The sequence below is a fragment of the Lichenostomus cassidix genome, chromosome Z, assembly GCF_008360975.1.
Source record: "Lichenostomus cassidix isolate B80296 chromosome Z, HeHo_3.0, whole genome shotgun sequence".
Taxonomy (NCBI): Eukaryota; Metazoa; Chordata; class Aves; order Passeriformes; family Meliphagidae; genus Lichenostomus; species Lichenostomus cassidix.
This window is the reverse complement of record NC_139511.1, coordinates 41,667,910-41,680,510: the sequence shown is the minus strand read 5'-3', so window position 1 is coordinate 41,680,510 and position 12,601 is coordinate 41,667,910. Positions and strand designations below refer to the sequence as shown.

The window sequence follows — 12,601 nt, the reverse complement described above, 5'->3', positions numbered from 1 at the left end:
CAGCTTCATATGTTCAAGAATTTGGCTTCTGATGCTACATATATACAAATGAATATTATGCAAGCAATGCAAAGGATACAGCTGAAATGTTTTCAGAAAAATATTTGTGGAGCCATCCATGTCTTCACCTACTCCAAAATGGCATAGGACTTTTCAATTAAAGGTTCAATTTTAGATGTTAATTAAAATGAAGAAGAATTTGAGGATATTCTAGTATTTTATTTGAGATTGTTTGAAACAGTGTAGATTTTCTAAATGGAGAAACATGGCCATTATTGAACTGAAAAGAAAATGTCTTCACAGAGATTCACACTGCTTTAGATTAGCTTAATTGAATGTGTTCTCCATTTTTTTTTTCATATTTACAAAAATCTGCCACTATCTTTAGAAAGAATTTCTAACACTGACTTTTAACAGTTTAAAGTTACACCATTTCATTCAGGAGACTGTTCCACAGTTATAAGTCACTGTCATGGAAGTTGAAATCAACATTTGAAATGGCAAATGTATTTTGGTTTATTTTTATTTCTCAGTACATGCATGGTTCAATTTACATTGTTTTACATCATTACCTTCAATTTTATTCACACAGTGTAGGTAACAAAAGTGCAGGGAAATGATTAAAAGACATTATTAGCTATCAAAAACAAGAAACTGACGAAAGCAGTAGTACTTGCCTGCATGAAGACAGTGGCATGTAAAAAGACAGTGGAGCAATGCCCCCTCCCTCCCTCCCTCCCTCCCTCCCTCCCTTTCTCTGCCATTTTCCTCCTCTAAACCAAATCAAAACTTGTTCATTGAAAGGGAAACACAGAACTACCAAAAAAAAAACAAAAAAAAAAAACCCAGCTGAGGACATATCTAAGTCATTCCAATTTTCAGAAAGCCACTAGGGTCAATCTTAGGCACAGATCTTCTCTCATGTCTTTTTTCTTATCTTCAGGTGAGGTTACTAAAATAAACCATAGGAATTTTATGTTACTGTTCTTATTTCTAGAAGTAAGGTGCCTGTGTTTCCTCTGTAACAGTCCTACATATGTAACAGAGATTTTCATAGCAGCTGGTATAATGAGAGTTTAGGTGAATGAGAATGCATGATTCCCTGTACCTAAAATAGAATAGATTGCTACAGAAAACTCTTAATTAATCTAGGTTCACTAAACTCCAACAGATTTTGCAGCCCATTTCAGTTCACAAAGAATGAAGTAGAAGGAAGAGATGGTCAAGGCCAGATGATTGTCAGAGAAGGTAGCTTAAAACTAAATTGGTTTTGTTTGAATAGGTACAAACAAATCAGTATTGTATAATGTAGATATGCCTTGATCTGCATGAGTAACCAGCTGGCATCAGTTGGCAGAGATTCTCCTCCTGATAAAAGATATATTAAAAAGTCAATCCTTAACTATAATCTAAATTCCAGACTACAGACTCCCTGGGTCAGAAAAACCTTTGATTTGCTGGGAAAACAGTTCTTAAAAAATTCATTCATTTAAAAAATTCAAGACTCTACATTTGCGTAATTTTCGGTCATTGATCAAAAGAAAATTACTGCACTGATGTAGCTGTAGCCAAGCTTTCATGAGGCTGAAGATGTCAAATTTGTGGCTGTTGAGCACCCTGAATTGTACTTACTAATTCTCCTCATGGCCTGCTGTGGAACACAACTAGTCACTACTGATCAATTCCAGAAATCTACCTTACATGCCTTCTCCTTTAACATTAAGATCAGGCAGAAGTATCAAATGAAAACACACGCAATTTCATAATTTTGTTGGCTGTTGGTGGAGCACATTACTGTGAGGGTCTGTTACCATCTTGTAGGGCACATTTACTCTCCCAGTTGGGCCTGATTAATCTAATATTAATTTAAAGCCCTTTTCAGACCAGAGAGGAAAAATAAAAACAAGAGAGATCAGTTTCTAAGATGTGGAGCACAATGGCTTTCTGGCCATTAGGCAGAATCTGATTGTGTATTACAGCCTAACCATTAATTTTTGTCTCTGGTTGTTCTGATACAGCAGGAAGTATAAATGCACCTGTGTTTCTCTACTGGAAGACTGAAAGAATATTCCCTATCTCCACTCCAGGTTTGAAGGCCTGAACATAAGGATGTAATTTATTAGAAAAAAAATCAATGGATTTGTAACTAGATTTATGTGTTCCTATGGCTAAGTTGCCAAAAAACAGGAAGACAGGGAAGTAGATGGGTGATGCAAATAAGTGTGATGCAGAGTGATAGCAATTAAACTTCTGAAAATCCAAACAGAAAGTTGACAATATAGTATACCTTGATCAAAATACAATTTCTGGGATACTCTACTCATTACTTGCTTTGTGAAAGACAAGTGAAAATGATGATGAGAGTTGTGTTTGAGAAGGTAAACTGCATCACAGACTCTTCTCAATGTTAGCATTTCTAAAGATGAAGAGCTTCCTTTTTATTTCTGCTACTCTATTGTTCCTGTTGCTACAGTATGGTCCTGAATTATTTATTCATGAGAAGTGCTTTCTGAGATAACACTGAATATTAACAGCATTACACAGTAATAAGATACATATAAATGTATGTATCATACTGCAATGGGCGTTTCCCTACAAGTAACTACATTTAGTTGTTAATAGGATATTTAGGAATTTCAGAAGGTTACTTTTGAAATAGTAGATTTAATACTTCACCATAAAAATTAAAAACCTTAATTTATGCAGGTTTAAAACTAGAAAGATAAATTGCTTCTGTAATGGATTGCAATGGATTGTAATGGAGATTGAGATAGGATATACCTCTTATTAACCTCTGATAGCCATATCTGAGTGGCCCATGTTAATATTGTTGCCATTGGTTTTAATACTGGTGCCACCCTTGTGAACCAGATGCTTAATCTGGACAATGGAGGGCAGTGAAGCAAGACCAGTCTATGAGCCCAGGCCTGCTACAGATGAAAACATCTTCCGACACCTGGCACAAAGGTGCATGAGACTGCCTCCCACAGCCAGCCCCAGAATAGGATGGTTATATTGCTGTATCCATACAACCATAACATACAGAAAATAACAAATAGGAGCTGTCACTTCCCATCCTCCCTCCAGAATGATCATGAGTGAGTAATGTAATGAAGATTCTCTTAAAATCTTCAAGATTATTTTATGCTAGAAAACAACTGTGTTTTTAAAAACAGAGAATTAAGGTATTTGTTTTAAATTCCCAAGATTAAAACCAAGTAGGAACAGGCAGCTAACTTTCCTACAGGCCCCAAGATTTTCCCCATCCCCAAACATGCTGCTAATTTCTAAACTTAACATAATGAAAACATCTGTCTAGCATTATAATCAGAGAGTTGGACAAGAGGCCTTGATCCTACAGACAATCAGGTCTCAGTTCAGGGATAATTCCAAACTGTAGAAATGCTGACGGCACCAGGACTAAAAGCATGTGTTGGAAATTTAGTACACAGTTAACTGCTTTCCTGAATTAGTATGACAGAACTGCAATGCTTTTGAATCAGCAGAAAAATTTCCTGAGATTTCACTGAGCCCTGATTCAGACCCTAATTACTTCCTTCTTGTATTGCTAGAATGAGGATTTCAAACGGCAATTTTTTTGCATTGCAATTAAGCATACAGTTAATACTCCAGGAATAAACATGCCTAGTTTTTAAAGTTTGTTCATTACTTTTCAATAATACAGTAAACTAAAGTCACTTAGCAATTGCTCTCAGAGTGATTTGAAAATCCATTAATAAATTCCTCTTCTTGAATGCATTGTAAAACATGGCATCAAATAAACATCTAAAGTCTACGTTATACTTCCCCATATATTTTGCAAGTATGGTTTTGCATGTATGTTCTTTGCTAAAAGCATCCCATTGTATTTCCTTATCTTGTATTTCCTTAAGTAGCAGAACTGAAATGTTGAAAACAAAAACTTGAAAAAAGAGTTGTAACTGAGCCATCAATGAAGACATGCAAAAAGGGGTTATTCAAAAATGGAGAAACTGAAAACAGGACCAAGAAAAAAACATAGGAAAATGTAAACATATAAAAGGCGCTCAAAGGGCTTCAAAAAAAGCTGATACAAACAATTCTAAAATATTTCTTACCTTCTTCAGTCATTGTGTCATAATATTTTAGGTTTCCATATGATCCAAGCTCTATAACATCACAGTAAAAGACACAGAGATAAGGAACCAGCAGACATTCAAGAAATGTACATGTTTTTGCATGTGCTTCATAAACTGGAACAGTGACTATGCAAAACATTTTGCAGGACAACGAAACACAGATTACAGAAATGGTACTGCTGTACCGCCCAGAATTTCACAAGTCATTGACTTTAGCTAAAGTGTGAAACTTGCTAAAATGAGATGTAGGAGAAGCACTGACATCTAAAATTTAGCCTTTTCAAATTTCTTGCCAATTTGGGGCCTTTACATTTGGGGAAACATCATAAACCTTGAGAGTACCTAATCAGCAGTATTTATTTTGTTTTTCGTTGATGCACTATGATTTTTCAACAATTTTTCATAAACATCAATTTCAGTAGAGGCCTGACTATTAGTTTTTAACTGTAAAATACTGTGATATCAAATCTGATACTTTGAGAGATCCTTTTATTTAAAAAAAAGGAACCTGCCAAGTGAACATTTCTTATATCATTTGCAGTGATAGAGAATTCCTTATGCCATATTACTAAAAAATACAGTATATTATAATTGTTCTACTTTTTAATAAGTATGATTGGATTGTTATGATTTTTTATAGTTATACTTTATAAAAATGAGTTACAAATATTCATATGGTCTTGCTTGAACAATGCAGTGTCTTACTTGCCCATAAATATGCCCAACAGAACAGGACATTAGGTTTCTCTTAAAGCAAAGAAAGATGTAATTTAAAGACAGAATTTAATATATTGTTTTATAGCAATATAGAATGCATAAACTGTTTTGTAAAAATGTTCTTAATCTTGCAACAAAATCTTTGTAGCTGCTAGTATGTATAAGAAGCTATCGTCCTACTATCTTGATTTTAGTCCTAAAGATTTAATTTCCTTACCTGGAAAGAGCTCCCAATAACTTCAATATGGACTTCCCTACATACAGCATTTGGAACCACTCGTCCTGTTTAATTAGGGCTCAGTATTTATTGACTCTATGGGGAGCACCTTTGTTTATACTTATTCTCACTGATCTCTGCCTTCATATGTCTGGGGTCTGCTTTGCTAGAATCTGGGCTGAGGCATTCGCTAGAGATTGAGGAAAGGACTGGAACACAAATGCCAGAAGGAGTCTGCCAAAAGGAGTCTAAGAGTAAATAAAGAAATGGAGAACAAAACGCTGGTGGACAGGGGCTGCAGAAATGAAGTTGAGAAAAACATTACACCACAGCAACAAACGAGAATTTACAGACTAGCATGAGGCTTCTGACTTAGCAGATGAACAGAAGAGATTTCAGAGGAAACCAACAACTGTGAATTCTAAATCTCAAAAAAAAAAAAAAAAAAAAAAAAAAAGGTGGCAGAAAGGCAGGACACTTCACTCTCTGGCAATTCCATTTAAATCTGTTTGCTTCCCCTCTGAAGTGAGAGATAAAAGACAATCAGGAAGGAAAAAAAGGGTCAATCTGACCTTACAGAGACTAAAACAGAAGAGAAACAAGGTGATGCAAGACAGTGCATGATGCTGATGATAATCATGTTCTGGGCACTTCAGCCATTCAACAAACCAAGGATTAAACTAGGTTAATTCTTGCAGGTAGCAAAATTATTTCCAGGAAAACTCTAATCTTGCTGGTGAGATTATGTTCTCCAAAGCTTAGAGTCCTATACCCAGAGTGGAACATTTTATACAATCATTGGCCCACTAACTTCAATGCACAAAAATGATCCCAGAAAACATCAGCTGCATGTATTCACATGAATTATTTTTGAAGGTTTCAAGATTACTTAGGTCAGTGCTGCTTGCAGCATGACGTCTATACAGTCTGCCTCCAATATATTGTATTGGCTTCTGCTGAAGAATTTGGACTAAATCTGTTCTTTGTTTTGGAGTTCTCCTGATACACTAAGATAAATTCTGTTCAATACAACTTTTAGTAAACAGAAAATTAAGTATATTTTGGAAAAAAAAGATATTGCATTGGAAAAATTAAACAGCCTTAAAAGTAGATTTGTTTGGAACGGAATTGAAAAGGGTACTTGAAAAATTATCCCAAATCCAACACAATTAAAATCTGACAATTCCATTTTTGTGAACATGCTATGCAATTCTCATGGTGAGGTCATAGCAGACAGAGTGGATGACAGCCAGTACCTGCATCCCTGCTGGTCGCATGAAACAAAGCGGGTGCAGAGATGCAGCTTAACAGCTGATCCTCAACAGTTACAGAGTCACTGAATTAGTTTGTTCTCTTCTGCATATTTTTACACCAGAAGAGAACAGAAGGTTCCTGGTATTCCTGTCTGACATTCCTGAAGGATTACAACAACATTTGTCTTATTACCTACTGTTCTATACTGTGTTTGTAGGTGTCACACCACATCAAAGCAAAGAGAAAAGAAAATGTTGTTCGTTAATGAGGCTACATTACTTGTGATTTCAAATTAAATTCAAGACACCCAGCATGGCTTCACCAAGAGAAAGTCCTGCCTGACCAACTTAGTGACCTCCTATGATGGAGTGAGTACACCAGTGGACAAGAGAAAACCACAGATGTCATTTACCTGGACTTCCATAAGATCCCCTCAGCCTCCCTCTCTCTGAATTGGAGAGAGATGGATCTGTTTAGTGGATAAGAAATTGACTGGATGGTTGCATTCAGAGGGCACTGGTCAACAGCTCAGAGTCCTGACAGACACTGGAGATGAGTGCTGTCCCTCTGAAATCAGTCTTATTTAATATCTTCATCAACTACGTAGATAGGGGAGATCAAGTGCATCCTCAGAAAGTTTCAAGAAAATACCAAGCTAATTGATGCAGTTGCCTCACCTGAAGGACAGGATGCTATTCAGAGGGACCTGGACAAATGGGAATGGGAATTTCATGAGGTTTAACAAGACCAAATGCAAGGTGCTGCACTGTTGGGGCAATCCCTGGTGTCAACACAGGCTAGGGGATGAACAGATGGAGAGCAGCCCTGGGGAGAAGGACCTGGGGGTGCTGGTGGATGAGAGGCTGGACATGACCCAGCAATGAGCACTGGCAGCCCAGAAAACCAAAGTTGTCCTGGGCTGCATCCAAAGCAGTGTGGGCAGCAGGGCCAGGGAGGGAATTCTGCCCCTCTGCTCTGCTCTGCTGAGACCTCACCTGGAACACTGCATCAGCTCTGGGGTCCCAGCACAGGAGGGACAGGGACCTGTTGGAAAGAGTCCAGAGGAGGGTCATCAAGTTGATAAGAGGGATGGAGCACCTCTCCTATGAAGACAGATATAGAACACTGGGGTTTGTTCACCTTATAGAGGTAAAGGCTCTGAGAAAACCATAGAGCAGCCTGCCACCTAAAGGGGAACTACAAAAAAGATGGCACAAACTTTTTAGTAGGACTTGCTGTGGTTGAAAGAAAGTAGATTCAGACTGGATATAAGGAAGACACTTTTTATATGAAGAATGGTGAAAGACTGGCCCAGGCTGCGCAGATAAAGGTGGTGAATACCCCATGCCTGGAAACATTCAAGGATGGACAGGGCTTTGAGCAGCCTGATCTTGAGGAAGACGTCCCTGCTCATTGCAGGGAGGTTGTACTAGATGATCTTTAAAAGTCCATTCCAACCAAACTATTCTATGATTCTATTAAATAAGATAGCTAATTACTCAATTTATTTTACACTAAGTGTTGTACATACTGTCTGTGATGAAATACTGATTTCTGTCTTTTAAGTGCATAGCCCCAGGCTGCCATGGAAGAAATGCAGAGCCAAAATTTCTCTTCACTCTCTTGCAACTAATATCTCAGACACAGACTGCAGCTGTCCCTAGGAAGGCCAGAAATTAGCTTGTCTCAGAGATTCTCAAAACCACTCATAAGCCATACAGCTCTTTCAGAGACACCAACCTGCATTACTAAAGGTACGTATCCCTTCATGAAAAATGTACAGTCAGACTCTCAAATGGAAGAAACGCATTGTGAATTTCTTCAACAAGCATGAGACTTTCACTTTGCATAAAAAATGTATTTGTATGAGAATTCATGTCACGCTCCTCCAAGTTAATTAAAAGCTTCAAAGCTGATATGTGTATTATTTAAAACAAAACTGCTAAAGAGAAATTACTTATGGCAATCCCGTAATTTTTAGTACAATTCCACCATTGCGTTTACTAGACTCTCCTTTTGTTTGACTTCTACAGTCATGAAGGTGTCAAGGCTTAAACCTTTATATACATCACTGGGAGCTTGGCTTAGAAGAAATTTTGAGGCATTCTGGAAAAAGCAGATGGAGAGCACATATTTTGCCTGAGTTTTCACATCCATAAATTCAACCTACCAAAAGGTTGAATACCTAAGACATAGAAGAGAAGTGAAATGAGAAAGTAAGGGCTCAAAATTGCTCATTAAATTGGGAACATGCATGCAGCAAAGAACTTCAACTTTAAAGCAAGAAAATAATTAGGAAAAATTCTTAAACTTATAAATTCTAACCAACTATTGAAGACAGAAGACAATTTTTGTGTGAGAGGTTGCACACATAGTTCTGAAAGTCAGCAAATTCCTGGCAATCAAGACATTGTTTTGGGAACCCACTCTTCCCCTTTACATCTTTTTGATATGACCTCTGATTTGCACTTACTATTGTCATCATACTTAATAGGATGTCCTTTTTTTATTTACATTTTTTAAAAAGAAGACTGAAAAATTGGCCAAAGGACTTAGAGAAATTCATATTATAACATAAAGGATGACAAGGTTTTCTTTCCCTAATCTCCACTGTTTTTTCTTCTAACTGTTCTTGAGAAAATTCAATTTGATGATCAGAGTCTCATCCATAAACAGAAAAAGAAGGCCACTTTTTTTTTAAAGACTTTCTAAATAAGTTGTAGTGACTATCCAAACCAAATTGGATTCAATGTTTGATTTGGTTTCAGCAGTGATATTAGATTAGGAGCAAAGATTTCTCGATGCTAAGAACTAGTGAGATCTTGTGGAGATTAACATTACAGGTTTAAAATTAGAGTCCTACCCTCTAACAGATCTTTAATAAAAGATCTGTCTTTGTACATATAGGATTTGAAGCAAAACATAAAAAAAGTCCCACCAACTGAAGGCTATTCAGAACTGGGAATTTTAAAAAGGAAGAATTACTTGAAATAATTTTGTTTCAGTGAATCTAACCTTATTCTGACTCCCACCTTTTACAAGCTTCATAAACCTCTTAACTTTCTTACTGAGTAATTATATCTCATCTGGAATAGAATGGGACTGCTGTGGGAGCTTGTATGTAATAGCACTGCAGAATGCAGAGGAGAGAAAACAAATATTCTTTTAAAAAGTAAAAGACTTATTCTCCTGCTACATGCAGGTAATCAGATGTTGTACCCTACATTTTTACTTGTGGACCTTTTAGTTGCCAGTTCTTCTAAAATGGAGGGTTTGCCACTGAGCTGTTTCTGTGGAAAATACAAAAGGACCCCTTTTGGATCTAAGTAATACAGTAAAAAAATGCATTGAATTTCATAATTACATATTTTTTGATTATACTACTACCAGTACTGCTTTATTAACTTTCCTAAACAAATAAAGAAAATAATATATGAAGTTTTTGAGGTATTTGGCTATTGGGAAGTACATTGGGAGTAACTCAATTATTTACTACTTTGTGCATCTGAGCTCTAAAAACACATGTGGTCACCTTTCATCTTGTCTTTAAATTGCAAGCCTTCTATTCCTGTTCCCTCTCCTCATGTGCGTCCTTGCCCTGTTTTTTATGGTAGGTGGTTTTGCCCTGAAAAAAATTTCATTAGAGTTGTCTGCTTTTGTACAATCAGTTTATTTCAATGTTACCAACCTGGAGTGAGAATAGAAATATAATTAAACATTTATACAATTGTATCAGTAGAATTCTGGGCAGATTAAGATAGCAACAACATCCAAAAGCTAGATATACCTATTATTTTGCTCTTAGTGCAAGATTTAAAATGAAGAGTGAAAATCCAATTTTCAGTCCTTTCCAGATAACAAATCTTGTGGTAACAAAAGGAAATTTGTCAGGGTTTTACTTGATGTGGGCTGAAGAGCAAATATTTTTAAGAGGAGGATCAGTGACATATGCAATGGAGCAGGAAGCAAATTAAACTACTATTACATGTCAGACCCGGATTGTGGTATTTTTAGGTGATTTTACTCTTCTTTGATTTAAGAAAAGCAAGAAATTGCTTGTTCCAGAGAGCTTTGTTTCTTCTTCACTCATAAGTTACCTTTGTGCCATCTGCCATCAAACTCTTGAAGACAAGGGCGACACATTCTCTAAAATGTAGTAACACCAAATGACAACCAATATATACCAGGCCTGACCTGGCCTGGATCAAACACAATTCCTGCTGACTTTGAAGATGATATTTATCTTCAAACAATTTTCAGACATTCATGAAAATATGAATTCCAAGGTGTAGAAGTGAAAACCTCATCATGCTGATGAGGTTTGAAGTTCAACCACTGATTCTGGTGGGATGAGGATTTCCTTGGTCTGCTGAGTCTGTTGGGCCAGGCACTGTAGTGTAATGGACACCTACAACTCCAACTGAATAAATTCCAGCTGTTCTGCTTTTCAGCATATCCAAGGAGAATAACAGAAGAACAGCATGCCTTCCTTTCACTAGCCAGTCATAAAATCCAACCAGTCTGTGGAGGATGAAGTCATCTGTCATGTGCAAACTGTGCCAAAGGAAATCTCCCACTTTCAGATTCAATGGAAAGCCCCTCACAGCCACTACTGTTCCCTGACCTGAACAGGTTTATAGATTATTAATGCTCTTTGTTGTTCATACTTTTAACAAAGAAATTCCAAGTTAGGAAGAAACTTAAAATGAAGCTAAAGCTATTAAGCATGTAAATACATAGTCAGGACAGCTGTACCCTGCATGGGGATGATGCTTGTATTTAAATATTCATATCTTCCTTGCCTGCTCTGTAGGGAATCCCAAGAAGAATATGCTGTCTGAAGAACAGGGCATCACTGGAAAATATTACAGAGAAGACAAACAAGAATTCTGCCTGCAGTGAACAGCTTGAGTAGATTATAGTTAAAACAACAAAACAGGGCATGCAGAAATAAATTTGTTGTGAAAACTGACACAACGAAGCAAATACAAGGACTGTATTTCAGATTTTCAAAACTAAATTAAAAAGGCATCAGAAAACTTCCATTATTTAGATTTTTCCACCTACAAAGATCAATACTGATTTTGAACAGAGACCTATGCTTCAATGTTATATAACTAGAAATTCTGTCAATGAAACTAGCCATGAATTGTGTCTTCTCTCTGGATTTTGGGAACAGATAAGCAGATCTGGCACTTAGAGCTACAGAGCTTGACAGCATCATAACAAAGAGCTGTATTTCCCCATTGAGCTACCCCTTCTGAGAGAAATTTGCAATGGTTTCTTTGCCCACAGTTACGTATAACAAAAATATGGTAATTTTTTAATGTCTGTGGGTAGAATAAAAGTTGCAAGCTGACTCATCCTATACCCTGGAAGTGCAGCCTCTGTTCACCTAGAAAAAGCAAGACCAATGTCCCCAAAGTATGACAAGAATGAAATGGTTCCTGTATGTAAGCTAAATAGATCCACTCAGTAAAACAATTCAGACTTCGAAAGCATACTTCTTTGATAATCAATATATATTTATGATTGAGATATAGAAAGGTCAGCTGAAACAAAACTTTGTGATAAAATTCTCATCATTATTGAAAGACACAATTTTTCTCTATGCCAAAATCACATATTTTTGTAGATAGCTCAGGTTTCACAGCTGTGACAATGACATTTATATCTTCTGTGTGTTGCATGGAAGTTTGTAAATACAACTGCTATCCATTCTTCACTTTGAAGTCCTAAGTAATACTGGGGTAAACAGCTATATAATTTCTCTCTCTCTCTCTCTCTCTCTCTCTCACTTTCTGACAGATATTAACTGGTCTATGCAAAATACTGTCTCTTCCTATTTAAATAGACCTGCCCTTAGCTGCATATAACCCATGGTTTCTACTTTCTATACTGTTGCTTACTCTGGCAGTGTGGGGTGCCTTACCTGCAGTTTCTGAATTCAGTTTGATGTTGGATGTATTTTTAAAATACTCATCTCATCTACATTATCATGCAACCTCAGGTATCTAAATTAGGAACACAGTTTTGGTGGTCTCTACTTTGGTTGAGCCACAGAGAAAGGTGAAAGAAGACCTTGCTGGAGAATGATGTGCCTCATTGCTTCACCTATCTCATTTAGTTTGAAACCTTCCTCAGGAAAGAGCATTCTTCTTGTTCATGACTGTGTGGAGAGTCATGCCACTGAAAGCTGGAGAAGTGCCACTGCAGCAAAGGGGCTCCGTTAGGGAAAGCACTGCAGGGGAGCTGATACTTTCCTTCCACCAGTGCTCATGAGACATATCTGGGT

At 36.9% G+C, this 12,601-nt stretch overlaps 1 protein-coding gene across 5 annotated transcripts in view; it reads right to left on the bottom strand.

Annotated features, from left to right (window-relative positions):
- Positions 1 to 12,601, bottom strand: part of SLC24A2 (solute carrier family 24 member 2) — a 111,002-nt gene that overhangs the window by 33,579 nt on the left and 64,822 nt on the right. For 4 of the 5 annotated variants that reach the window (XM_085041743.1, XM_085041745.1, XM_085041744.1 and 1 more), the window contains exon 5: positions 4,098 to 4,148. The exons of the other annotated variant lie outside the window; for it this stretch is intronic. In XM_085041743.1, coding sequence (XP_084897869.1) covers positions 4,098 to 4,148 — 51 coding nt within the window. The remainder of the gene's footprint in view (positions 1 to 4,097; positions 4,149 to 12,601) is intronic. 5 annotated transcript variants of the gene reach the window in all.